We start from the raw sequence: 27681 nt of genomic DNA on the forward strand, positions 1-27681 counted from the left end.
CTACTCAGAGAACGGCGGGAACATTCCCAGGTCAGCAAAGTCCTCGATGTTGTAGTTGCCCGTCCCCTGGGTGGGGTCCCCCGACATGGGCAGCATGTCCTGCGAGGGAAGGGGTAGGGCGCCAGGCTCATCTCTGGCTCCAGCGCCCAGCCCACCTCCTCCACCCGCCCCCCGTCTTCCCAGGGGGCACCGGCTTGCAGCCCAGCTCCGAAGGCCACCTGCAGGGTCCGGGACCCCTGAGACCCAGCAGTCACCCGCAGGGCCACCCCCTCAGGGCAGTGGCCTGGGGCACGGCGTGGGCGGGGCCCCACTGGAGGGGGCCTTTGCCCCAGCAGAGGTGGGCAGGGTGGGGGTGCAGGGCAGCCGGGAAGGACGCAGACGCGAGGGGCCGGGCGTGCGCCCACCTGGAACACCTCGGTCTGGCCGGGCTGCGGGTGCGGGTGCTGGTCGCCGCTCTGCTGCCCGTGGTGCTGGCTCTGCCACTGCGACCAGACCTCCGAGGGCCGCCCCTGGAACTGCCCGCTGCTCTGTCCGCTCTCAGCTGGAAGTCGACATGCATGCAGGCCTGGAGACGGGGACCCCAGGACCACGCCCCGGGACCCCCTGCTCTCTGCCCGACATCAGCCAGGCCGTCACGGGGGGTTCTCTGTGTGTCTGCTCACAGGTGCCCACCCCGCCCGGCCGGCCAGAGAGCAGGGCCGCCCGCACCCACCCTGCCCCCCGCTACACAGAACCCACCCCAGGCCCCGCCCGCCTGCCCTGTCCCTCCTTCCTGGGGCTGACTGCGCTGTCCCAGCCTCTCCACCCGGACGCCGCTTCCCTGAAGCCCGCAGAGTGCAGAGTCCAGGGTCAGAGGGGCCGAGGCTGCCACCCCTCCCCTCCATCCCCCCTACCGAACCCTGGCGTCCGGTTGGCCAGACTGGAGTAGGCGCTTCCGCTGGGCGAGGACGTGGCGGGGCTGGACAGGGGGCTGTAGGAAGAGGGGTCGGCCGGGTAGGTGTGGCTCGTTCCGATTCCGAAGGGGGACGACTGGGTCTTGCTGGACTGAGAGGGGATTTGCTGCATCAGGATGAGGCAGAGACGGCGTCCACGGCAGGTCTCCACCCCTGCCAGCCTGCCCCGCCACCCTCTGCCCCCGGCTGCATGCCCCGCCCCTGCCCAGGCTGGGGGACCTGGGTCCAGCCTCCTGGCCACGCTGACCACCAGCCCTCCACCCCGGGGGCACCCATCCACAGTGGCCAGTAGGAGCTAGCGAGCCTGGGCTGGGGTCCCCAGCATTCCTGGACAGGTACACGGAGGCCAGCAGGGGGCGGTCTCTGGCCCTTCCTGCCCAGACCCTGGCAAAGACGTTGGCAGAGCAGGCATGGCCGACCAGGACCCAGGGGTTGTCAGGAGCAGCCCCAGCTTAGGGTGTTGGCCTGTCCTCAGCTTCGGGACCCCAGACGGCTCGGCCCCAGGAGCCCGGGAGGCCCGCGCTGACCCGTACCTGACCCGGGAAGGGCGGCCGGCTCCCTGTCCAGGCCACCTGGCTCTGGCTCAGCTGCCGCGAGATCTGGGACATGTTCTGGCCGGTGGACGAGGACGCAGGGATGTCGCTCACGCCGGGCACGTGCACCACAGAGGAGCTGGGGAGGAGCGGACCGCGGGCTGGCCCAGATGCAGAGGCCCCAGGGGCCAGCCGCCGCGGGAGCCTGACCGCTGCTCGGGCACGGTGGCCACCAGCCACCAGCCGTAACCTTCGGGAGCGGTCAGGGGCACCTCCGTCGCGGCCTGCTGTCCCCAGATGGCCCGCCGTGGCCGGGTCCCCGGGATGCCATCTAGCAAAGCCGCCCGAGCCAGGCTGAGCTGCGGCCCCGGGGCTGTGCACGCGCGGCCGAGGGCCCTCTCCCTGGCAGCCCGGCTCTCAGCAGAGACAGTGTGGCAAGGCCAACCTCCTGGGTACCCGGGGCACATTTTCTGCTGAGTGGGGCTTTGGTGGGGTCACGGGAGTCTGCATCCCCAGGGCTGCCACTGCTGGCTCAGGGACCCACGGGGCCTTTTATGCCAAGAACCCAGCCTCGGGAAGGCGGTGCCCTCCTGGGCCCGTAGCGCCCTTTCAACAGACTCAGGTTTGACAATCAAGTCCTCCTGTCCTCCCTGGATGTGGCCGCTGCTTTCGGGGGCCACAGGGGCAGGTCCTGCTGCTCCGTGCGGTGCCCCAGCAGGGGCCAGCTCCCGCCCTTCTCCAGGGGCCCAACAGCCGGCTTTCTAGCCGCCGCCCAGGCCCATCCATGGCCACCGCGAGGAGCAGGCTGAGCGGAGGCGCCGCAGACCCTCGCTAGCCAGGCCGCAGGCGGATGCCCACACTGCCCACACAGGGCAGCCAGAGCTGGGCCCGCCCGCCCGCCCGCTCCTACCTGAAGGCCTTCCCCGAGTGCCCCGCCGGGAACGGGCTGCCCTGGGAGTAGAGCTGCTGGGTCCCCGCAGCAGAAGCTGAGCTCATCATCTTTTTCTCAGCTGGGGAAGCAGAGCGGAGTCCACTGGCTGCCTGGATCTCAAATGCTTCCCGCCCTTGGCCCACCCCCATCCCGCCCGAGGGAGACAAGGACCAAGGACCTCAGGTTGTCCCCCGGGCCTTGCAGCCCAGCGACCCCCGAGAGGCTGCTCTGGCTTGGGGGGCAGGCACCCGAGCTTAGGCCTACACTCCCATAGCCCCGGCTGGCACTGCCAGGACACACACCCTCTGCTCCCCACCCCTGCCCTGGGCGCCCAGTCTCAGCCAGGGTGAGGGGGGCAGGCGTCCAAGTGCCCTTGGCTCGGCTCTGCGGTCCATGCCCAGGTGCCTAGTGGTGGTGCGAAAGCCACTCTTCCTGCCAGCTCCCCAGAGGGCAGCTGTCCACGGGACTGGCAGTGGCCACAACCTCTGTCCCTGCCTGTCTGGGGCCTGCAGACTTACACGCGCCCATCCCTGCGAACATCTCAGCAAAGCGGGGGTCCCTTTCCTGGGAAAAGATGGCGTCTGCCTTTTCCACGGACTTGCCGGCCTCGTGGACACCTGCCGGCAGGTTGGGCACGGGCACCTGCTGGCACACAAAGACAGGACTGCGCCGTGAGCCCGACATGCTCCCCAGCGCCACGCCGCCTCACGCGGGCCACTGCACCTTTTCTAGGTGCGCCAGCCAGGAAGGGGCGGGCGGGCCTGGGCTGGCGATCAAGGCGGGCAGCTGCATGCTCGGGGAGGGGTCGCCGGCTTCCTCTGAAGGCCGGCAGGAGCGGACTTAGGAAAGAGGCCAGATACCACCGCGCTTGCCTCTTCTCTGCCCAGCGGCTCCCGGAAGCCGCAGAGACGAGGGAGTGGGGGGAGGGCTCGGAGGACGATGGCGAGGTCCACGGTGAGGAGGGGGGCCGAGCCCGCAGCCCCCCGCCAGGCCAGGCTCCCCACGGCCAGAGCGCCTGCCGCACTGTTCCGGGCGGGCCGGGGCAGGGGCACTCACCTGGGACAGGTCGTAGGCCGGCAGCCCATCCCGCTGGTGCACCTCCAGCTCTGCCTGCTGCTGCTGCAGCTGCCTGGGGACAGATGGGCATGAGCGGCGCCCCCCATCCACCCATAGCTCGGGTCTCATCTGTGGGGTTATCCTAGGCCCCAAGTCAGGACTCCAGGACCCGTGTCCTGAACCGAGCCTGGGACAGTGAGGAGTGAAGACGCCCCCGCAGCCTGCCTGGCCCGACCCAGACCATCCACACGCGAGCTTTCCTTTACGTGCACAGAAGGGCCGCCCTGAAGGCATCTTAAGGGAAACTCAGGCACATGGGGGGGGGTGTGGGGGCACAGCGGTGGCTATCTGGCCTCTGCGGGGGGGTGCGGGGCGGCGCGAGCCTCACGGGCAGCCTACTTGACGTTGGTGTTGGTGCAGATGATGTACTCAATCTCGTCCGAGTAGGGGTTCTGGAAGGTGAAGCTGCTGGAGCGGAGCAGCACCCACTCCCGGGTCTTGGTGCGGAAGCGGTACATGACGGACAGCACCTGGCCCTTCAGCTTCACCACCTGCGGCGGGGGCGGGGTGTCCGACAGGGGCGTGGGCGGGTGGCGCTGGGAGGGTGCCGGGGCTGGGAACCGGCTGGCCAGGACTGTGAGGACCCGTCCGCCGGGGGCCCGCACCCGTGTGGGTACAGCCTGGCGTCTAGTGCGCCCCAGGGGCCGGGGAGGCAGCTGTGCAGCCACAACCATCACCCGAGCCTCTGAGGAGCAAATGCACTGCCTGGTGGGGACACACGGCGGGAAGCCTGACGGGAAGGAGGTCCCTGCACACTGCCCCGGGCTCTCGGCAGACGTGGCCACACGCGCAGAATCAGCAGAGGCAGCCGCAGCGGGGCCCAAGGCAGGGGTGGGGTCTGGGCCTGGCACAGCCTCCCCAGGACAGCAGTGAGACAGGAGCATCCTCCCCAGGGCTACAGGGCCACCTCCCGCAGCCAATGGACACCCACGCTGTCCTTCAGGCTCCTCCCTGGCTGCTGGGGCAGGGGCTCCGCCCTGCAATGCCCAAGGGGCCGGCTCAGCCCCAAGTCAACCTGACCCTCGAGGCGCACCACCCTGCAGAGCCACGGAAGGGGGCAGACCCCACGGGCGCTTCAGGATGGGGCAGGGGCAAGAGTGAGGCAGGGAGAGCCACCAGGGGGCTGTGTGTGTGTGTGTGTCCCTGGGGAGCTGGGTGAGGCAGGAGGAGGAGGGAGCGAGAGTCAGTGCCCACAGGGAACAGTGAGGGGGGCCTGGGTCCACGGTGGGGCCACTCCTGGCTACACTCCCCCAGCCAGGCGCTGTGAGGGTGGGGGTGTGGAGCTGCTGTGAGGGCTGCCCTAGTCCAGTCCAGGTGTTCGGGGAGGAGGGGACGAGCAGATGCTGCCCAGCGGTCAGGAGGGCAGGGCAACGACATGTGGCACAGGGAAGCCCGGAGGGTCGAGGCCTGGACGGGTGTGCCCTGCTCCCATGTGCTGGGCAGCTCCAGGGCCCTCGCTGCGCCCCCGGGGCCTCAGGCAGGAGCCTACCCTGTGGCCTCAGTGGGTCTCCCAGAAGCCAGGTGCCTGCACTCCACCTGGCTCCCTGACGTGAGGTCAAACTCCCGCCTCGGCTGCCGTGCAGAGGCTGCCCAGAGCTGGCGCACAGTGTGCACTTGGGAAGCAGCACAGAGGGGGCGGCGCAGGATGCCAGGCGGCCTCCTCTCAGGCCCCCAGGTCTGCCCTCCTTCGCCCTCCCCACCAAGCAGCGAGCAGCCCGTGCCCGCCCCTCTCCAACACCCCCGCCCCGCCGAGCAGGCCCCCGTCCTCTCCCCCTAGACCGGCCCCTGTTGCCCGGCCCGCCACCCTCGCTGCGAGGCCCAGCTGAGAAGTGCACTGGCCCGCCATGGGCCACGTCGCGCCTGCCTCCGCCCACGGTGCAAGCTTCCCACCAGGGCCTGCTCCCGGGCCCTGGGGCTGGCACCTCAGCCACGGACATTCTCTCTTTCTGCTCACGCATCAAGACCCACCACCGGCTCTTCCCAAGGCTGGCTGCCCGCACCCCAGGGGGGACCTCCACCCTCTGCCACGACATTTCTTCTCCCACCGCGCACGGGAGTCACAGCCTGACGGGGCTGCCCGGGGCTGCCTGTGAGCTGGGGGCACTGCCGGGTCCACAGGCATGGTCTGCACCCACCCAGGGTCTGCCAGGCCCCACCCAGTCAGGGCAGGCCCTGCTCCACCCACAGGCCCTGCCCGGGCCGTAGGCCACGCCCAGCCCTGACAGTCCAAGCCCCACCTTCAGGCCACGCCCAGTCCCGCAGGCCACACCCCCTGCCCACCGCACCTGCTGGAAGCTCTCCCGCAGGTGGCTCTGATCCTCTGAGTGGCAGAATTCCAGAATGTCCTTCCCGAGAAGGTCCTGTGGACAGAGATGCGCTCAGAGCCCACCCTCCCCTCCCCCAGCCAGCGCTCTCACCGCGCAGGGCGCACCGTCAGGGGTGGGGTTCCCTGACCCTCCGGGAGGCGCGCCCTGACGGCACTCTGCCAGCCCTTTCCGCAGGACGCCCCATCCTAGTCTCGCGAAGTGCCTGTGACCACGCAGTGGCACTCCTGGCCTGGGTCGGTCAGGCAGCTGCGGGCCCAAGCCCCTGCGCACCTGGCTGCGGAGACGCGGGCTAAAGTGGCCGGGAACCCACCTGGGGCTGGTAGCCGATCACACTGATGCACCGCGGGTCCACGAAGGTGATGACACCGTCCGAGCTGTGCCGTGAGAGGAATTCCGTGGGGACGGCCATGGAGCTCATGTCCATGCACACGGGGGAGCTGGTCACCTGCGCGGGGCACAGTTGAGCATGGGCAGAGACAGGCAGGCAGGCGCCACGGACCACCAGCCCCGAGCCTACCTGCAGCCTCCCGATGGCCACCAGGCAGTACTTGCTGCCCTGCCCCACGTCTGCGTCCTCTTCCGGGATGGTCATTCCTGAAAGGAGGGGCGTGGTCAGGAGAGGGGCCGAGGCGCTGGGCCCCAGGTCACGAGAGCATCGGGGGTGATGCAGGGGCACAGGAGGGGCTGCTGTCCACCCGCTTGTGCACACATGTGGCTGTGGAGGGATTCCAGTGAGAAGCCCAACCGGTCGTCCAGTGACGGAAATGGTTTACTCGTCCTTTGACGAAGAATCAGACAAAGACCGTTGGTCAACAGCAGAAGCGAAAACCACCCCAAAACACCTGCGCAACCCGGCAAAGCTGGCTCCCCGCACTGGCCACCAGCCTGGGGGCAGGGCTCTGGGCCAGGAAGGGCAAGCGGGGTCGGCCACTCCAAGGACCAGCGCTGCGGCCAGGGCTGCCAACCGCCCACAGAGCCCTGGGCCCGGTGTCCCCTGGCTGGGCCCACAGCTGTTTAGGGACACAGCGCCCCACTTGAGCCCCAACGGCCAGCCCGTGCCCTGCACACTGCCCCCTCCAGGGGAATGCTTTCCCACAGGTCCATCCTCTGGCTCCAGTGATTGACTGACCAGTGCAGACAGCCAGGGGTGCAGGCAACAGAGTGGGGACCCCGCTCAGCGCCCATTGTCTTGACTGCCCGGCGGGCCCCAGCCTGGCTGTTTCTCCTGCCCTCCATCCCAGCACCACTCAGAGGGACCGGCCTGGCTCCTCCCATCGCCTGGCTTACGTCCAATGTCTGCAGTGTCCCGACCGCAGCAGTGCCCTGGAGGACGCCTCAGCGCCATGCGCCCCCCGGGAAGTGCCTCCCAGACGCCGAAGGCCCCACCGGACGAGGCCTCCAGGCGCCTGAGAGGGCCACGTCTCAGATGGGTGCCCGCTCTCCCCGGGGGGGGTCCAGCCACTCCCTTCAGCCGCCCTTGGCCCACCGGCAGCCTCCGCCTTCTCAGCGCCGGGGGCTGGGCGCCTCGCCATGTCCTGCCTTTGCAACCTTCCCCCTACCCAGCCCCCCCACCCTCCCACGGAGACCTTTCCAGGGCAGACATTTCCAGGGCAAAAAGTCATCAGTCTGGGACGGGGTGCCCAGGGCGGGACCGGGAGCCTGTGGCTGCTTACCCGCGGGGGGCCAGGCCTTGATGTACCCCGTGCAGTGGACCACGGCGTACTGGGCCTCGCCTTCCTTCACAGGGCCAAGACCATTCCTGGAGAGACACGCATGTGAGTTTGCCTCCAGCCCGGCCAGGGGGACCAGGGGCACGAGGTCACAGCACCCCGGGCATCTGAGCTAGGGGTTCTCGGTGCTCCTGGGGTCCCGCCTCCCCCCTCTGTTGTCTGAAGACCCTGCGCCTGCCCTCAGCAGCCCAGCCCACAGGCACAGACCCTCTCGCACCGACCTGAAGCGCTTCCTCATGGTGGAGATCCGGTTCAGCGGGAGGTGGTCCAGCGGGGCGTTCCCACACCTGTGGACGGGGCTGGTGAGCAAACAGCGGGGCAGGCCTACGGGGGTGCAGGCTATGGGGCGGGGCCCCCCCTGGCAGGAGAGCTGCCCCCACAGGGAGCCTGGCTTTGCTGCAGGGCTCAGGCGGAGGGCTCGGGAGCAGGACCCAGCCCCAGGCAGCTGGGGGAATGGGGGCGGAGGTGGGGGGAGAGCGTCCAGCAGACCCGGCTTCCTGAGGCTGAGGCCCAGCCCGGGCAGCGCCGGCCTCTGGGGGCTTCTGGAGGGGCCCGCCTGGGCAGGACACCCCTCCCGCATGTGCAGGGCCGGGGCCGGCAGACGGAAGGGCCACCCACACCCCGCGCTCCCGGCCGCAGACCTCATCCTGCAGATGAAGGACCTCCGGGAGCCCATGCACATGCGCATGGACGACTGCTGGCCCTCCTTCTTGACCGTGCCGGTCTTCAGGTCCAGGATCCGGCCTGGGGGACAAGCGCCACATCAGCCACGGCCGCGGAGCACCGGGGTGTCGGACTCCCCGCAGCCTCAGCAGGAGGTGAGACCCACACCGCCCAGGCCCGCCTCCCCAGCCCCAACCGCGGCTCTGCTGGGCCGGGACCCTCCTAGAGTCACGGGGAGCTGCTCCCTCCCGCGAGGACCCCCATCTCCTCACAGCCCCTCCCCCGCCGGCCGAGGCTCAGCCGCCCCCACTTTGGGAGAAAGGCCGCGGCCCCAAAGGCTCCAGTGGCTCATGGTCAACAAGGCACAGAACTGGACACCCCGTCCCCCGTTTCAGGTGTCGCCAGCCTCAGGCGGCGCCGGCCCTCACGCCGAGTCCTCGGGTGGGCGGGCGTCGCGGGAGCACCGGGCGTGGGCACAGGCCAGCTCCCGCGAGGGCCGCCTCCCGCGGACACGACGCCCGCCCCAGGACCCCTGGAGGCCGCCGAGGCCCTGCCCAGGCCCTGCCGCAGCCCTGCTCCTCCTCCCGCCTCGAACACGACGGCGCCCGCCAGGCCCGGTGGGCCACGGCTGCTCACAAGAAGCTCCAGGCTGAGCCGCGGCCGGCGCAGGCCGCTCCCCCGACCCCGTCCGAGCTCCAGCGCGGAGGCGCTAGTTGCCCACGTGCTGGTGGGACTCGGGGCCCTTCCGCGTGGGGACAGCTGCCGCCCGCGCCCCACCAGCCGCTGGCCTCCGCCACCCCTCGCTGTGTCTTCCACGCCCGGAGCTGCTGGCACCCTGACGGCTGCAGTGCTGCGGGGGGCGGAGCCCCGAGACTTGCCTTCCCCACACCGGCCTCGCCCGGGCAGCGCTGCCCTGGACTGGCGCATCCCCGCTGCCTGCGGCCGCCACAACACACCCTGCGCGGCCTGCGCGGTCCCAGCTCCCGCCCGCGCTCTCCGCAGCCCCTGCACTCGCCCCGAGAGCCAGGCAGCCGGCTCCCGGGCACCACCTCGGTCAGTGGTGGCTCTTACTGAGTCAGAGGCTTTGGCTGGGCAGGGCACAGAGGGGCTCCCCGGCGCAGCAGGTACGGCCAACTGCCCCCCGGGGAACAGGGCCCTCTGGTCCCTGCGCAGGCCCGGGGCAGGGCGGAGCAGGCAGCCGGAGAGACGAGGGACCCGCTCAGCCGCCAGAGCTGCCCGCCACCTCTGCCACTGCCCCTCCACCGAGCCCGGCACCCTGGCCACTGCCCAGGCTGGGCCCTCCGCCCGTGGTGACTGCCCAGGACGATGCAGTTGGCCACTCAGAGGCCTCCACAGGCAAACGCGCCTGTTCCCAGTTCCCTTTTCTGTAGGAATCTGGTCAGTGGCTTCGGCCTGGTGGCCTATTTCCACCCTGTCTCCACGGAAGCGGCGAATGCAGAATCCAGCGACACCCCACGGGCAGGATCCCCTAGAGGCCCCCCCTTAATGCCTCACCTGACTCCTCTCCGTGGCCTGTCCCCAAACACCCCAGGCAGCGCCACGTCCAGAGCCGGCCCACAGAGGCTACAGGAGCAGCAGGGGCTCCCCAGGAGGGGACCTGCACAGGGGTCCAGCCGACATGGGGGGTGGCGGGCAGGGTGGGTCAGTGGGGGCAGCGGGATTGGGGGGCTCCCAGCACTCAGTGCACAATGCATGGGCAGACGCCCCCAGGTCCCTCCTCAGCCTCCTGGTGGTCCCAAGGAATCCAGCCACAGGCCTTGAGCAGGCCCCTGGGTCCACCCGTGGCTGCAGGGGCAGAAGGATGAGAGGGGTCCAGCCCCCTCAGCGGGACCCCATGAGGGCGGCCGGGCAGGGGTGAGGCGGACCTGCGCTGAGGGGCTGGGCTGGGCTGCCCAGGCCAGCACCAGCCTGGGAAGGGTCAGAGTCGGGCAATTCTCTCTGGGTGTTCGCTGACCGCTTTTCCGGATTTCCTCCTGGCACGGTGGTGCCTCCCAACGACCTGGCTGTGTCTGGGGTGGGGCAGGGCGGGAGTCCTGGGCCTCTGAAGCGCGGGAGCAGCCGCTGCTCAGTGGGCAGGGAACTGGGGTTCTGGGGTGGGGCTAGAGGGCTTGCAGGGCGGGCGCTCTGGGGTCAGGGGGCTGGGGAGTCGGGGGCTGGGGGCGAGCACGGGCCCAGGAGCAGGACAGCCGAGCAGTGCAGGAGTGGAGCCGCAGGCGGCTTGGGCCTCCCCGGTGTCTGGGGGTGCGCTCTGCAGACCCTCCCGGGCACTGTGGCCACAGGGGGGCTTTCGGTCACCGGCATCCAGCCTCCAGGGCCGCCTGGGAGCCTGCAGGTCAGGTTTCCGCGTGGGAACGATGTGAATTGGGGCCTTCGGAGCAGAGCCTGTGGGTGAGCAGCGGCAGCTGATGACCCTCAGAGACAGGCCTGCCCGGCCGGGGAGGACCCCACTGGCAGGATGGGCGGCTGGCGTGGGGCCATGGTCTCCCTCCAGGCCAGGGACCGCCTTCAGGCAGCAGGACAGGCCTAGGGCCCCATCCCCTGCTGTCCTAACTGAGGAAGCTACGCTGGGGTCAGCGCGAGGACGCCATGGACGGCAGCCACACAAGGCTGTGGGCCCGACTGGGCTGCAGGGGACAGGGGCGGAGCGGGGCCCAGAATGAAGGTGCCTTCTGCCCGCAGCCTGCGGGCCCGCCCCAGCCAAGCCTGCCACCGCGAAGCCACCCGCAGCACCAAGGAGCTGGCGGCACAGAGGGGCCCACCCTGCACCGAGGCTGCTGGACGGGCCGCGACAGCGCCGGCGGTCCCACACTCACGCCACACACGGGAGGGACCACGGAGCTGCCACAGCGGCCTCAGCTGCCCCAGGGCCACCCCTCGCCCCCCATCCTGGTCTGTGGCAGAGGCAGAGGCTTCCTCCTGCTTTGCGTGAGCGGAGTGTGGCTTAAAGCACCACATTCCTTTGGAGCATCACGCTCCAAAAATGCCAGAAATGCAGGCCTGAGGCTTCGCGTGACACTGCCGTGCCCGCCCGTGGGGAGGCCAGCCAGGGGAGGCCCGCCCCACATAACACACACAACACACACGACACACACGAGGGCGGCAGCTTCGGGCCACGCCTCCTGCAAGTGCTAATGAAGTGATAAAAACACAGAAGTGGCAGGCAAAGCCTGCTCTGCGAGGGGGTGGGGGGGTGGGGGGGATGGGGGGAGTAGGGGGGCCTCCAGTGGGGGTGGAGGGTGGTTAGGGAGGGTCCCACATGGGGCACAGGAAGCCAGAGTGGGAACGTGCAGGCACCCCTGATGGGAGCTTCAAGTGCGAGTGGGGAAGCCAGGCCAGCAGCCCTCTCCACTCGGGACACGGTGGCTGCTCAGGCCCCGGCCATGGCTGCAGTTTGCGGTCTGCACCCAGGGCCAGCACAGGGCGCCTCCAGTCCACGGCCCCCAAAAACCAAGTTCCAAGGAGACACACGCAGCCGAGGCGCGTGGAGGGCTGGGGAGGCTCGGCCACCAGGCGCTGCTCAGCAGGGGCTCATGTGGACAAAGGACAGACGCTGCGCGGGAGGCCCACCCAAAAGACGTGTCTAGACTCCAGCGGCCGAGGCCCCAGGGGAGGCGCTCCCGGGAGCACTCGGCCAGAGCCACCACTCGCTCACTTCACACCGGGTGGCGTCAGCTGGGCCGCGAGGTTGCCCAGGCCTGTGAAAGTCGCCACAGGGAGACTGGAGAGGAAAAGCCACAGCTTCCCTCAACAGGTGCCGCCAGGCAGCCAGCAGGACCCACCACTCTGAATAGAAGCTCTGCACGGGGCTGAGACAGGAGATCGCGGGGCCGCCAGAGCAAGGACGAGCCACCTGCCCTCCTGCCTGGGGACGCCATAGGCCGCGATGATCAGGCAGGAACCCCACGTCCATGTCCTCCCCGACGGCCTCGGGACGCCTCCCACACAGCCAGCCGCAGCAGGGCGGGCGGAGCGGGTGGGCTCAGCGCCAGAGGCCCGGTCCATGGAGCCCCCATCCACAGCCTTGGCTCTGGAGGAGCTGACAAGCTGACTGGAGGGCTGCGTGGAAACCCAGGCCCCGAGAGCTGGAGTCCCGTGGCAAAGAGAACGGCGCAGGGGCAGCCCTGGCCCCGCTGAGGCGTGGGGCCCCGCCAGCGGATGGCCACCTGCACGGAGGCACAGCCCACCCAGCGCTGGGCCAGTGGGTGTCCGTGCCCCTGCGCTCAGCCCGTGAGTGCACTCCGCTCTGCTCCACTCCAAGCAGGGCCGCCTCCCCGCAGCACCGGACGGGCGAGAGGACGCATCTGCCCAGCCGGGCGCCTACGGAGGCCCACACCCGCCCTACAGGGCCCACCGGCTCCTCACGCCTCCCCGCCAGGGACCGGTGCCCAGCCCCTGCCCCAGCCCCGCAGACCCCTCAGAAAGGTGCCCCTGCCCAGGCCCCATCGAAAAGAGGCCAGGTCCTCGCTGCCATGGCCAAGCCCCCTCCCCCAACACGCCCGCCCCCTGCGATCGTCCGGGGCTGCATCCATCGCCTCGTCCACAGCTCCACCAGTTCGGCGTGTCTGTCCCACCCGCCCACGGCGCCCACTTCACCCACCCTAGTGTGGATGGAACACACCCGCCGCCCCCCTCAGGAGCTGGCGGGCTCATGGCACCAAGGGGGACATGGCCAGCTGGCTCTGTCCCAGGCTCCCCCGAAGCTGAGGGGCCCCGTGGGCCAGCCTGAGGGCAGCAGTCCCGGCTCCTCCACCTACAGGGCTGCGGGGGGGGTGGGTGGAGACCATCCTGGGCCTGGGCCTGTCTCCTCCCATGAACCCGCCTCATCGTACTGCTCCCTCCCTGCGTGGGGGCCGCGTGTGCCACTAGCCCAGGCGCCAGCACCACACATGCGCCGTCTGGGGCCCGGAGAGCCTGCTGCGCCCGGGGCGGGGTCGGGACCCTGCTGCAGGCCCACACGCTCCATCACGCTGGGCTACAGGCGGATTTGCACACGTGCGTGCAGGCGCCCAGTCCCCACAGCCACGTGCCACCGCGTGCCGGGGCCCGGCCGAGCACCACACTGCCCCACAGCGGGAGGAGTGAGCCCGGCCAGCTGATGCAGTGTGCCCGGGGCAGGCGTGCAGCGCGTGGGGGCTGGTCCCGGGGCAGGTGTGTGTGTGGGGGGGCTGCTCACGGGGTGGCTGTGTGGGGGTGGGGTGGGGGGCTGCTCCTGGGGGCGGAGGGCCCCCCCACACACACAGGGCTGTCAGGGGCCAGGTCCTCAGCTCCCGCCCTCTGCTCAAGGTGGCGACAGCGGGGTGTGTGGCTGGGGGACTGCGGGGGGTGGGGGGAGGGCGGGGTGGGGCTTGGGCCCCCGGTGGGAGTGGCACAAGGCCCCGCAGAAACAGCTGTGCAGACATTTCCCCAACCGGCTTCTGGGAAAGGTGACAGACGGGGTGAGGAGCGCGGCCGCCGCCTGAGTCACCGTCTCAGCCGCCTGCCTCGTGTCAGTGAATCTGAAGGAAACTATTTTAATTTTCTTGGCCACGCTGAGGTTTTGCAACCCTGTTATTTTTAGCCAGAGCTTGCAACGTGGGCTCACGTGAGCACGTCAGCGAGACTAAATCGGGCCCACAGGAAACGGTGATTTGTCTCCTCTAGGCCAACACCGGCATCCGGCCCCCCCCAGCTTCCCCACACAGGCCAGGGGCCCTTGCTCGGGACCCCGGGCCACGGCGGCCAAGCGCTTGGTCTCTCCTAGCCGGCAAGGTGCGGGCTGACGGGGCGGCGGCTCCCGGCCCGTCCCGCTCGGGCTTCCACAGTGTCTCGGGCTGAGCCTCGGGCTGGCGCAGGCCCACGCGCGGCCATGGTGGGCGCAGACGGACGGCGAGCTCCACAAACTGGGGGGACCCGGGAGAAAGGCCTAGAGCCCGGCTTCGGGGCTTCAAAGGGTCTGTGCGCAGGCAGTGGGGCCGACGCCTCCGCTCGGGCCCGCAGGGGCGCGCCTGGCCCCCCCAGTGCTCCAGCGCCCCCGCCACACACAGCCTGAGAGGGCGGCCGGGTGCCGCAGGCGAGTGTCACACCAGGGGCTGCGCTCACAGGATCCGCCGGAACTCCCAGCCAGGGTCAAGCTCTGCAGCTGACCCCGCTGACGCCGTGGGGTGGACACTGACCTCGATGCCCCTGGACAGAAGGGCAGCCTCTCCCGCCTACCGGGACCGGCTCTGCCCTGAGAGTGGGGGAGACAGAAAGCAGGGGCGGGGGGCTCTGCTCCACCTCCCTGGCGAGCTCTGCGAGAAGACACCAGTGGCCTCTCGTGGCCCACCCAGGCCGGGTCCCTGGATCTCCAGCACTGGGATCACTGCTCTGGGGAGCAGCACCCCTGGGCCCCACCGCCTCTGCTGGCTGGTGCCCTCAGTTTTCTCCCAGCCGTCCCTCGGGCCTGGCCCCCCGCCGCCATGTGTCTGCGCCTGGTGCCCACCACGCCGTGGACCCGGGCATGGGGCTGCAGCCTGGCCCCACCGCACGCAGCCCAGCCTGTCGGCAAAGTGAGCCGCGCGGGAGGCCCTGGGTCCCTGGGTGGGCAGGCAGGTGGGTGGGCAGGGGGATGGGGGTGGGGGGGCATAAACAAAACAAGGATCCAGGGCGCCACCTGCATCCCACCCTGAGCTGGGGCACCGCCCATGCGGGCAGGAGGGACATGCCAGCCTTGGGTAAAGGGCAAAACTGCCCAAAGCCAAAGGCCGCCCGTCTGCCCTGGCGACAGGCCCAGAACCCGAGATCTTCGGGGAACGACACGGATGCGGGCGCGTCTGCTGGCCTGACCCCCACGGGCTCAGCACAACCGGCCCCATGGACGAGCAGGAGAAGCGGCCACAAGCTGGGCACTGTTGACCCCAGCAGGCCACCCGCCAGGCCCGGCCAACACTGAGAGGGGCCGGCACAGCCTGCCCGGGCCCTGGGAAGTCCACCCTGCTCTGCCCCCAGCACCCTGGCCCTCACCGGAGCCCTGCCTGGGTTTCGCTGAGCACCCCCACACTGCAAGAACGCCAGTGGGGCCATGAGCACAGGTCAGGGAACAGGCTCGGGGACTCTGTCCAGGCCGACCACGGCCTCCCGTGGGGGCAGCAAGCTTGCCCTGAGCAGGGCAGCACAGGAAGCGCCGGCTGTGCAAATATTTGACCAGGAGCAGCAGCGGCGCCAGGGGGCCACGCCTGGCTGTGTGGGCGACTCTGCCGGCTCCTGCTCAGCGCCTGCCCCCACCTTGACCCCCCGGGGCTGCAACTGCAAAGGGCCCATCCGGTAAACAGGCTGCACTCTCGCCACAGAGACGCTGTCTCCATTTCAAAGGGCAGGACCCCAGCAAAGGGGCCACTGCTGACTCAGCAGAGGCTGCATTTTTTTTTTTTTTGACCACATTAGCATGACGCAGCAGGAAACCAGGCCGGTGCGGGCTCGGGCAGACCCCCCCACCCCCGAAGCAACCCAGGCGCCCCTCAGGCCGCAGGATGCCAGCGCCCTTGCCAGCGCGAGCACAAGCGCAGCACTGGCTCAGCTGGAGTCCGCCCCACGGCCCCCATGCCCCCCGTACTGCGTCTGCCCCCGCGGGACCCCCCTGCGACCTCCGCGCCCGCCCCGCACAGCACAGCAGCGTTTGGCCCCGTGCCCCCCACACCCCTCCCCCACCCCTCTCCCCGAGGTGGGGTGTAGCTCTCAGGCAGATGTCCCCAGGGGACCTGGCAGCTTCACAAGGTCTGAAGCCTAAGCTGGCAGGTGCATGTGTGTCCGTGCACATGTGTGTGCACGTGTGTGGTACATGTGTGTGCCTGTGGACTCCCAGGTGGCTCAGAGCCGCTCACTGGACGGCAGAGCTCCTTCTCCTGCCAGAAGCGGCGCCCAGCAGCGCCCCCAACCCATCCACACAAGCCCTTCTGGGGGTGCAGCCGGCGCAGGCTGTGCAGGCCGGGAGCATCTCGGGAAGGTGCCCCGAGCCAGGCCCCGTTGGCTCCCCCTCCCGCCCCCCACCATTCTTAAGTGGGGGACAGATTCTCCACAGCGCCTCGGGACAGGCATCCTGGAGGTGGTGGGGAGGAGAGAAGGGCGGGGTCAGAGGCCCTTCCCGCACCTGCCCTGGTCCCACCTCCTCAGCACCCTCAGACCCCAGGCTTCCTGGGGGGACGGGACAGGCTGGCCTGCACGGACGTTGCACAGGAGACGTGTCCCAGCTCCGTCTGTCACCATCTCTCATGGGGCCTGCGCAAGCCGCTCACCGCCCCTCACCGCCCTCTGCACAGGCCCTGCCTGCCGTGGGATCCCCAGCCCGGGGTTAGTCCTCGGGTGCCTGCCCACCCACCTCACACTGACGGCCAGCCCGCGCCCTGTAGGCTCCCATGGCCAGGACACGCCCTGGGCCAGGCCCCCGCCAGGCACCCCGCTCTGCAGCCCTCACCTGCCTGAACCCCCAGGGCCGGAAGCCAGACACCAACCACGCCCAGCCCAGTCCGGCCCTTCTATGCAGGCTGCCCGCTGCGGGCAGGAGCACTTTCCCTGCAAACGCCCGGGCTTCCCAGCCTCGTGCAGGAAGTTCTAGGAGAAGGGGTGTTTCCCAGAGCTGCCTGTCCCCACGCGGCCCCACCAGGAGCTTCTCATCAAGCAGCTGAGGGCCGGGTGGCAAATGCCCGGAGGCCACACAGCCAGGACCTGAGGTGGGAACCTGGTTACAGGTGTGGGTCTGGGGGTGCAGCAGCGCCTCCTGGTGGCTGAGTTCCCAATTGCAGGTAAAATACAGGGACAAGGAAGCATCAAAAATGAAGGGTGTCCAGTGCCGGGCCCCGGCCACGCCCACACCCCTCCCGGCGCACTGACCTGTCATGGAGTTCTCTGAGGTGCACAGCTGCTCCCGCAGCTTCTCCACGTCGTCGGGGTGCACCTGCTCATACAGGGTGCTCCCGAACCACTCCGACTGCGGCTGGTTCAGCACGGGAGTGACCGAGTCCGACACGTAGATGACGCGCCCCGTCTCGGCTGCCACCACAAACAGAAACCCATCGGCCGCCTCCAGGATGAGGTGCTTCAGCTCCTGGGGAGCAAAGGCTAGAGTGGGGACAACGCCATGCCTCGGCCCCCGCCGGTGCCTTCACTTGTGTTTTCACCTGCCCCAATACCCAGAGCGCTGAAATCTTGTTTGCCTGAGCTGGCACGGAACGTGCCATCCCCAGGACAGCCACTCCAGGCGCTGGGCCCTGTCCCTCCCACCCTCCCTGGGGACGCGGGTGAGGGCTGGTGTGGTGGGGCTGGGCGGAGGGCGGGTGCGCAGGGCAGGTGCCAGGAGCTTCGCAGAATGGCCAGCAGAGGAGCCGGCACCGCCTCCCCACCCCGCTCTCCACACTGGCAGCGACTCTCCCCGCCGCTCCGACACTTTCTAGGCACCACACAGGAGACGCCCGTGTCCGTGCCTGCCAGAGCCCCCTGCCCGACAGCCTGCGTCGCGCCTCCTCCATAGGGAGCAGGGCCCGAGCCACGTCTGCGAGGCGGAGGCAGGAGGCCCGGCCGGTCCCAGCGGCCTCGCGCTGCCGGGAGGGAAGAGGCTGTGGGATCCAGGACGGGCAGGGGCCGTCCCCGAAGGGCATGCGGGAGGCACCACGGAGTCGAGAACAGGTGCTCCTCCCTGCAGGCCCAGGCGGCGAGAGGGGCCTCGGGCAGCGGCCACAGACCTGGGCCCTGGGGTGAAATGTGGCCTGAGAGGGCCGGCCTCAGGCCAGCTGCCCTCGGGACAGACGACGCCCCGCGACACCCAGCCTCAGCCCCGCTCCCACCCTCCCCACATGGCCCAGGCAGCCAGTGCAGGAAGGAAACCCCAGGGCACGGCCGCCCGTGGTGGAGACGGCTGGCAGAGGGGCCGTGGGCGCAGAGGCGGGGCAGGGGTGGGGGCAGGAGGGCACATGCCTGTCAGGCCTTGCGGGGCCACTGGCTGAGGCGGCATCTTTGCTCTCAGTCCTGGGAGACCGTTGAGGGCAGGGAGAGTGTCTGGAACTTGGGGGTCGTGGCTCCGGCAGGAGCCCATGGGACGCCCCACCTGGGTTTTGTCTCTAGGAGCGGCCCGGCCTACAGTCCACTCCGGCACTCGGGGGGCTGGGCCAGGCGTGGGCCCTGCCACGGGGCTCTGCACACGCAGCCCTGCCCACTTGGTGCTCAGCAGGGAGGCCCCGAGGCTACATGAGGCCCCGGGGGTCTGGGGTCAGGCCAGGCACGCGGTGGGGGGGGCGGCACTGCAGCTGCCAGGACCCGCGCGAGTCGCCGGGCGGCCATCAGCCTCCTCTCCCCACACCGTAGACGCTCAGGCCCTCGTGGGTGGTGCCAGACACTGACCAGCCAGCCCTGCTGGGATGGGAAGGAAGCCGCCTGGACCCCTGGGTGAGTGCGCGCCTGGCACGGGCAGCCCTACCTGCCCTGGCCCTCCTGGTCACCGGCTCCTCGCGCCAACACCTCAGGGCTCATGCCAGCCCCCCTCCTGCCCACGGCAGGACAGTCAGGGTGCTCCCGCCCCAGCCACCCCCAGGCCAGCACCCACAGTACCTGCTCAGTGAGGAAGGAAGGCTTGTAGGCGCCGTCCGTGGATTTGTTGCCGGTGCCCCGCATGGACTTCATGTGCGACACGGCCATGCGCAGGATGGTCAGCTTGTCGGGCTTGCGGGCCAGTGCGCTGCAGGTGGGCACCATGTCCGACAGCTCCGTGATGTACTGGGTCATCTTGTTCCTCCGGCGCCGCTCGATCTCACTGTGGTTCTCTCTTCCCAAGCACCGGCGGGGGCGGCCAGGGTCAGACGGGACTCTGACCCCGCGACCCTGACCCACAATCCCGCGACCCCGAGCGTCGGCCCGTCCCCCTGGAGTCCCCTCATCCCCCGCCGCTCCCACCTGCCCAGGAGCTGCTGAGTAGCAGCCACCTGTCCTCCTGGGGGCCTCTGGCCCCCCACTGTCCCCCATCTCTTCTCTGGCTGCCTCCCAGAACTGCACACGGAGACCCTGGGCTCTGGGCACTCAAGGTGACCCTTGGCCGCCGCCTCCTCGTCGGAGCAGAGGCTCAGCGGTCAGCTGCGGGTGGGCTGGGCGGGCAGTTCCTGGGGGCCCTGTGTGTGCGTGTGTGTGGCGGGGGGGGGCACGCGTGCGCGGGTGTCTGTGAGCGACAGCTGAGCGGATGGTGCTGCGCGTGGACCAGCCAGGTGGTGCGGCAGCTCCTCATCTCTGCACTGTCCCCACCAGCCGCTGGGGGCCTGGGACTGAGCTGAGGGCCAGGTGGGCCTGGGCAGGGGTCAGCGTCCCAGGGTGGGCGGTATGAGGCCTGGGCGGGCCCATAAGGGAGCGAAAGGGCGGGTCCCTCCTGGCCTCGGTGCAGGGAGGGGCCTCGGAGCCCTGCGGGGTGTAGGGGCAAGGCCAGACTCAGGGCCCCGCCCTGGAGAGCCTCTCTCCCAGCACAGGCACCATCCACACTGCGCTGGAGGGGACGCCAGGACAGGGCGCTGAGGCGACGGGGTGCCCAGCAGGTGGGACAGTGGGGCCCACATCAGCCGCCAGGCCCTCGTCTGCACCCCCATGGCCCGAGCCCTCAAACAAAGTGACACGGAGCCGGGCCGGGCTGGCCGGGCACTCATGTGGGCACCGCAGAGAAAGGACGCCCTGGCCAGGCGGTGGCCCCTCCCCGAACAGGACCCTGAGCCTCCCCACCAGCTGGGCCACCGTGAGCTGACGGTGCCAACCGCCTGGTCCTGGGCTCTGCCCCCAGCGTCACTGCCAGGCCCCTGTGCTGCCTGCTGCGGTCTGTTTCTCTGAACCCAAGTCCCGGCCAGGCCCTGAGAGGATGTGCTGACACCACGCCCCGTCGAGCCAGAGGCCGCGGGCACGTGAGCACGTGAGCACCGCCTGGCGCGGCCTGACTCACGGCTGAGTCTCCAGACAAGCCGCCAGCAGGGCCCAGGGAGCAGTCACCACACTGCGGTGTCCCCGCCCGGTCCACTCCAACAAGGCATCGCTGCCCCTAAGGGCCGGGGAGTGGACTCACCTGGAGAATTTGCTGGGGCCTTCGCCATCCTCGTCATCGAAGTCCATCCTGAAAAGTCAAGGGCATGGTCAGCTGGTCTGTCGTGGGAGCAGCTGGGCAGGGCCCGCCTGGGCCAAGCACCAGGCACGGACGCCCAGCAGCAGGGCGAGGACACCCAGCGGGGGGAGCTTGGTGTGAGCCCCAGCCCAGGGGCCTCCTCTCAGGGCCCCACGCGCTGGCCTGCAGGCAGTGGCACCGGGCACCTGGCTAGCTGCAGGGCCTGGGGTGCAGGGTTGGGGGAGATGTGGTCAGCCGGGGCTGACTCCTCACGTTGGCCTGTGAGCCCAAATGGATCTCCGGCTCATGGCAAGGAGATGGGGAGGGCCTGGCGGCCCTCGCTCACCGACACCCCAAGTCCCGCATCCAGGGAGCCCAGCCCTGCGCCTGGAGCTCCGTGCAGATGTGGGGGGCAACAACGCCTGGCGCCCAGTGTGCCAGCATCGGGGCTCCTGCCCAGGGGGATGGGGGCCCTTAAGGGAGGGCATCTCGGGGCCCCTGCACCCCATTTTGCTCTGGGTGGGCTTGGAGGAGGCGGGGAGCAGCCCCGTGGAGCCAGGCAGAGGGGCACCCTGCAGTGAGGGGCCGGGCTCGAGGCGGGGAAGGGGAAGGCGCAGCTGGAGCAGCGGCTGCGCCCGAGGGGCCGGGGGCAAAGCACAGCCTCTGGGCTCGAGGCCGCTTGGGCCGGGGCTGGGCCCGGGCCGGGAGGAGCTCCCTGCCTCGGCTTTGCTCCGAGCTTAGTGTGGCCAGTTGCAAGCAAGGGTTTGGCCCGCACTGCCCTGGAGCCCCGAGCCCACAGGCTGAGCCACCGGCCAGAAGAGCAAGAAGGACAGAAAAGCAGCGACCAAAAAATGCCAGCTGGGGGCAGTTACAGGCCAGACCCCACACAGGGCCCCCGCGGCCTGGGCGCCGCCCCCACGGCAGCCACAGAGCCCAGCCCGGGCAGCGAAGTCGGGCGCGGGGCCACGCTGCCCCCCAGTGGCCAACAGGGGCGGTGCAGGCCGGCGAGCAGCCGGGAGGGTGGGCAGCGGGCACGACAGCGGGCTCCTGCCTTGGAAGCCGCCGCCGCAGCCCGGGCAGCGCGGCCCCGGGACCCGGCCCAGGCAGGAGACAGCGCGGCAGAGCAGCAGGGCCGGCCAGGGGCTGTTCCCGTGCTGCGGCCAGACCCGGTCCCGCTCCCACCCGCAGATGGCGGAGGCGCCAGGGCCTCGCGGTGGGCAGCCATGCCCTCCGCCCGCTCCCCTCGGACTCCGCCCGCCCCGGCGCCAAGGCTCCTGCCGCCTCTGCCAGGGGCCAGCGCTCCCCGTTCAGGCCCGCCACCAGCCCGGGAGCGACCCCGGCTGCCCCAGGGCGGCGTCAGGCTGCGACAGCCGCAGGGCTGGAGGCCTCTCCGGGAGCAAGAGCCACAGGACCACACACAGGCGCACGCCGGCCCCGGCGGGCCCCAGGCCTGAAACCAGGGCAGAGCCAAGGCCGGGGTCCGCCCAGCCCAGGGACACAGGAGCCACCCTGTGGCGGAAGTCGGGGCGCCCGGCACGCGGGAGCCAGCCCGGGCAGCGGTCACTCACCCAGAGCGTCGCTTCCCTCCGCGAGCGGGCAGGGCCCCGGCCATCCGCACCTGTCCCGGGGCCGCCATGGGGGCGACGGGCAGCGTCACGGACCCGGGAATTTCTGCAGCCATTTCTGGAATTCGGCAAAGAGAAGAGGTCATGTCAGGCCGGAGCAAGGCACCGGGGCGCTGCCTGCCCCTGCCCCGCGGCCTCCACTCAGTGGGCGCCGGGAGATGGGGCAGCTGTCCCGGGCCCCCTGGAGGAGGCAGCATGTGCAGGGCCCGGGGCACCGTCTCTGCCACCAGCAGCGGCCACTCGGGTGCGGTGGGCGGCCCCCGGCAGCGCTGCCCACGCGTCAAGCTCGAAGGCTCTCCCCGCGCCACCGCGGGACTCAGCCCCCCGAGACCAGCCAGCGCCCCTGCCGTGCCCACGATGGGCAGCAAGGCCAGGGACGCAGCAGGGCGCCCTCCCTGAGCACACCCCTAAAGCACAGCGACCGCCGGGCCCTGGACGCCTGCATGTGGCACCCCAGAGGCTCCTCCTTCCACGTCCACAGGTTTGGAACCGGGACCGGCAGATGGACCCACTCAGGCCCTCCTGCAGCCAGCCCAGGGCCCCACCCAGGCGCCACAGGACCCCGCCCAGAGGTGGGAAGGACAAGGCTGCCAGCGGGGAGAGGCCCTGGCGAACAACCCACCACAGGCCGACCCCTGACGCAGAGGCTGGAGAATGTCTGGTTTTCTCCCCGGTTTATCTTAGCGTTTGGCCGAGGTAGAACATACCATTCCTGGGATTCGCTCGCGCTGAGCCATAAGCCAACCCTCAGGGATGCCCAGGCCCCCGCAGTTTCCGCCGGGCCCTCCCAGGGCAGAGGGGCCTGTCGCGCCCGCCATGGCCCGGGCCACCCTCGCAGCCCCGAGTGCCTGGACACCCTCGGATGTGGCGCTCCTGCCATTTCACCCGACTCCTTGATTCAAATGATCCTTCGCCGATCTGTCTAAATTTTCAAAGATTAAAATTCTATGGACTGTGGGCCTCCCCGGGGGCGCAGCGGTTGAGCGCTGGGTTGCGAAGCTGCCCGCGGCCTCTGCGGCGCCGGTTCGATCCCCGGCTGCTCCCCGGCCGCCGGGGAGGGTCCCACATGGCGCGCAGACCTCTCCTGCCGCCCGCTGCTCCCCTCAGCAGTGTCCTTCGGTCCTTCTGCCTGCTCTGCTCCCCGCTCTGGCTCTGGTGAATTCTCTCACCCTCCCGCGCTTCTGACTGTGCCCAGTGCTTGCATAAGTAAATAAAATATAAATAAATAAATAAATCTTTAAAAAAAATTCTATGGACTGTAAGTAACACTATGCTCTCATTTCCAATCGGTGACCGATTCAGTCTTCGTGTGCTGCTCACTGGCCAGACCTTCTGGAACGTGTCCAGTCAGAGACCTACAGCGGGTGTCAGAGACCTGGGCCCGCAGCAAACCTCGGCTGGGCGCCTCCTGGGGGAGCCGTGGCCTCCTGAGAGCCACCGCCATGGGCAGCTGGGAAGTCAAGGATGAGACACATGGCCGAGCACAGCCCACACCCGGTGGGCGGCACGTGCCGGGCCAGCAGGACCCAGGCCTGGCGGGCACGCCCTGGCATCGTCTGAGTCAAAGCAGGGATTCCAGTGAGCACCTCTGTTCCTGGGGCACCGGCTCAGCCAGGGCTGTGCCTCAGACCATCCCCCAGGCGCACAGGGGCATGCCCCGGGCCGGAGCTGCAGCGGCAGGACCCCTCCCTTGGCAGCAGGGTGATGGGCAGAGAGGCACTGCGGCTGGACTACAGCACCTCTGTACCCACACTGCCTCCCCTTCCAACTGCTGGCAGCCCACTGTGCACAGGGAGGGGTGGCAGGCAAGCCCGAGGGCACCCACACCCTCTCCCAGGGCTTCACACTCGCCGCACGCACAATGACACCTGCATATGCCCGCACGCCCACACCCCACGCGGTGCTCACCCACGTGTGCACATGTCCTCGATGCCCCAGACACGTGCAGCTTCCTGCTGCCACCACCCACCTGGGCAGGCACAGTTGCCCCCACGGCTCCGGGACCCACTGCCCACGGGACCTTCAGAGGTGGCCCAGGCCGGCAAGGGCCCTGCACTCTGGACAAGCCACCCCCGGAGACTGGAGGACGCAGGCCGTGTTCCACCCTGCAGGGGAGAGGCTGGACAGACCAGAGCCTCGCCGCCCGATCACCCACATGCCGTGGAGGGCGCTCGGCCGCCCGGGAGCTCTGCCTGCACCAACTCCCTGCTCCCTCAGGCCTCCTGCACTCCCAGCCTCCTTCGCCTGGTTCCCACGGCAGCTGTCCCGCCACGGGGTCGCCCCGGTGACGGCGGAGTCGTCCTCGGCACACCCCGTCTCCAGGGCCCAGGGCCTCTGCACACGCTCTGCCCCCATCACTGAGCCTCCCTCCAACCACTGGAGAGTCTACACTAGTGCCGCCTTCTCCAGAAGCCCGTCCCCGGCCTGGGTCTGCGCCATGGCGGTTAGTCCCCAGGAAGACCCCGCAGGTCACCACCAGACAGCCGAGATGGTGCAGGCAGGGAGCCTCCGAGGCGGCCTTCTGCCAGAAGGGACAATGCCTGGATGGACAGTGCTGCTGCCAGACCTCAGCCCCTGCCCCACACCAGGACGCCGGGGTCAGGAGAGAGATCCAGCCCCGCACCCACCCTCGCGCTGGACATGCCCGGAGGACGAGAGCCCCGCCTGCTGGCTGGGACGGTGCCTGCCGGGGCGCCCTCGTCCTCGCGGGGCTGTGAGGAAGGCTATTCCCAACATGGGGCGCAGCGGGGAATGACGGGGCCCTGGCCCTGCGGGCTCCGTGGAGCAAGGGACTGCACTGTGGGCACCAGAAGGGCCCAGAAGGCCCCCAGAGGTGGCTGTGGACGCGCTGGGAGTGAAGGGGTGAAAAGGCGCCCCCACACAAGCTCTCTGTGTGCCCCCGAGTGCCCGAGACCCCACCAAGGGGGCTTGCCCACCGCCAGTTACTGGGCCCCAGCCCCCCACTGCACCCCAAAAATCCAGGGCCAGCCCTGCACCCTCACCCCCCCGCTCGGGAGCCCTAGCATGCTCGGCTAATGCCGGATAGACCCGTGAGGCGGCGGCCGGAGCGGGGGCTCGAGGCTGCCAGGGTGTCACCAAGGTCGGGGAGCTGCGCCGGGACCCAGAGAGCTGACGGGGCGGCACCGCTCACGCCAGGCCCGAGGCCGGCCAACTGCGGCCCCGAGTGGCTGCCCCGACCCAGGCCCGGGCGTCTCAGCTGGAAGCGGGGGGCACCAGGCACCCCACCTTCACAGAGATGAGAAGCTTCTCCTCTTCGCCGGGGGAGGGGCCGGCTCAGCTCCTCGGTGCTGCTCAAACAAATGGACGCCGGCCGGTCTGGGCAGGGGAGGAGGCGGCAGAGCCCGGCAGGTGTCGCCCGCCCCAGGAGCCCACCCCTGCGCCCGCCCCCGGCCCTGCACCTGCCCCGGCCCTGCGCCCACCAGAGGACACCCTTGCGCCCGCCCAGCCCTGCGCCCACCGGAGGACGCGCCTGTGCCCGCCCCCGGCCCTGCGCCCACCCCCGCCCCGCGCCCACTGGAGGACGCCCTGTGCCCGCCCCAGCCCTGCGCCCACCCCCGGCCCTGGGCATGGAGGAGGAGCCGGCCAGAGACCGGCCTCTGGATTCTGCTCAGGGCTGCGTCCAGGCTGCTGGCCCTGCCTGGGCCGTGACTCAGTGTGAGGCCGCCAGCGCGTCTCCCATGGTGGCCGCGTTAACTTGGGCGGGGGCGCGGCATCCAGGCTGTCACCCAGCACCCGGGAGGGGCTCCCGCCCGGCTCTGGGCCGCTGCCCTTGGCCGGGCACCTCCCTCAAGGCCAGCGGGCAGGGGTCTGGCAGCAAGGCAGTGGGCACCCCAGCAGCCAGACACACTCCCCCACCCACCTGCCCCCACCTGGGCCGGCTCCTCCTGGACCCCTCACCCATGGGCACCGACCCCGCCTCTGTGCCAGGGCCCCCCGCTCTGTGCTGGGGCCCTGCTCTGTGTGCTCCCCACGTGACGTGCAGCCAGCGCCAGGCTGAGCCCCTCACCTGCTCAGCGGTGCTGCCCCTCTGCTCCAGACCACTGAGTGCCACCCTTCAGCACGGGGCCCCCCGAACCTGGCCCCGGGGCGCAGCCTGTCCCCCTCCCCTGTGTGGCCGGGAGTTGCTGACAAGTTAATCCTCCAGGACGGTCCCCAGCCCCCCTCAGTCACCGCGAGGAGGTGGCGTGACCCTGACTGTCCCCCGCACGCACGGCCTCCAAGGGCCGCGGCGCAGTCGGGTCCGCAGGCAGCGGCAGGCCCGGAGCAGCCGCCCCTCAGGTCCTCGGGGCCAGCTCCCCGGGGCCAGCTCCCCGGGGTCGGGGCGGCGGACCCCAGCCACTGCCTGGAAGGACCCTTCACGCCGGCTGCCGCGGTGCCGCCCGGGCCGCCTCTGCTGGGAAGCGGCCGCCCCTCGGCGCACACCCGAGTGTGGGTGCCCAGAGCTGGGGTGTTCTGGGAGCTCCGGGCCGTGCAGCCGGTGCAGCCCCCCCGGCCAGCACCGGGCGCCGAGACCGCCCTGCAAGGCCAGCACCGGCGCGAGCTGCGGAGCCAGAGGCCCCCGCGCAGGCAGACGCCCGGGGCGGAGCCCCGTTGTTAAGAACCAGGGGCGCAGTCACGGGGTCTGGCCCCTGGAAAGGGCCCCAGATTCTCCCCCCTGCAGGCGAGCGCGGAGCGGCCCAGGGCGCGGGCGGGCGGCGCAGGTGCCGGCCTCCCCCTCCCCGGGCGCCGGCCTGTCTCCGCCGGGGCATCGCGGACCCCAGGGCGACGGGGGGGGGGGGCGCCCCCCGCGCGGCCGGGGTGACAGTGCCGGCCCCCACCCGGCCCCCACCCGGCCCCCACCCGGGCCGCGCTCGCGCTACTCACCCGGGGGGTTGGCGGCCGCCGGCGTTGCCATCTTGCTGGGCGGCTGGCGGGGCGCGGGCGCGGGGCGCGGGCGCGGGGGGCGGGCGCAGCCGGCGGGGCGCGGGCGCGGGGGGCGGGGGGCGGGGGGCGGGCGCAGCCGGCGGGGCGCGGGCGCGGGGGGCGGGCGCGGGGGGACGGGCGCAGCCGGCGGGGCGCGGGCGCGGGGGGCGGGGGGCGGGCGCAGCCGGCGGGCGCGGGGCGCGGGGCGCGGGCGGGAGCCGGCGCGGGCCGCGCGCACACAAAGGCGGCTCCTGCGCCCGCGCCGCCCCTCGCGCCTCCCCCGGGCCGGGCCGGCCTTTGTCACGCGGCGGGGGCGCCGGGTCCGGCCGCGGCACCGCGAGACTTGGGGCCTCGCGCCGGACCCCCGGGGCCGCCCCCGCGCCCGCGCAGGTGCCGCCCCGCCCCGCCCCCGCCGGGGACCCGGCGCCCCGCGCGCCCCGGCCGGCGCGTCACGGCGCTGTCCAGGCCGAGCCGGGAGGGGACGGGACGCGCATTAGGATGCAGGGGGCGGCGTCCCCGGAGACGGAACAAAGGGCCGCGCTGCGCTGGCCCGAGAGACTCCAGCGGGGCGCCCTCCCCGCGCCGCCCCTCCAGCCGGCAGCCCGCGGGGACCGGGCAGCGCTGGGTGTGGCAGGACCGGCTCGGCCCGGCCAGGGGACTGTCGCTGCGCATCCCGGGCTGGTGCCGGGAAGCGTCCCGCCGGGTGGCCTCATCTGCGGGCCGGGGCCCAGACGCCCTGAGGGGCCCAGACGCCGGGCCCCGCCATCCGCTCTCAGGCCGAGCCTG

The 27681-nt window shown here is 70.8% G+C and overlaps 1 protein-coding gene across 4 annotated transcripts; it reads right to left on the reverse strand.

The window, feature by feature from the left end:
- On the reverse strand, window positions 1-26887 carry ARNT2 (aryl hydrocarbon receptor nuclear translocator 2; the record flags this gene model as incomplete). Of its 4 annotated transcripts, none has more annotated exons than XM_084254363.1 (19): window positions 1-99; window positions 405-541; window positions 894-1044; window positions 1487-1625; window positions 2397-2496; window positions 2936-3059; window positions 3474-3546; window positions 3873-4024; window positions 5819-5893; window positions 6171-6305; window positions 6378-6454; window positions 7534-7619; window positions 7812-7877; window positions 8232-8334; window positions 17119-17332; window positions 18829-19030; window positions 20312-20359; window positions 21916-22030; window positions 26857-26887. In XM_084254363.1, the coding sequence occupies 19 exons, from the start codon at window positions 26885-26887 to the stop codon at window positions 1-3; spliced, it is 2127 nt and encodes a 708-aa protein (XP_084110489.1). The 4 variants fall into 4 exon arrangements, with proteins under 4 accessions (XP_084110489.1, XP_084110487.1, XP_084110486.1 ...); XM_084254361.1 differs by having other exon boundaries at window positions 18829-19042; XM_084254360.1 differs by having other exon boundaries at window positions 894-1059; window positions 18829-19042.
- Between the last annotated feature and the right edge of the window lie 794 nt (window positions 26888-27681).

This window comes from Talpa europaea (genome assembly GCF_964194135.1).
Source record: "Talpa europaea genome assembly, chromosome: 14".
NCBI classification, from domain to species: Eukaryota; Metazoa; Chordata; class Mammalia; order Eulipotyphla; family Talpidae; genus Talpa; species Talpa europaea.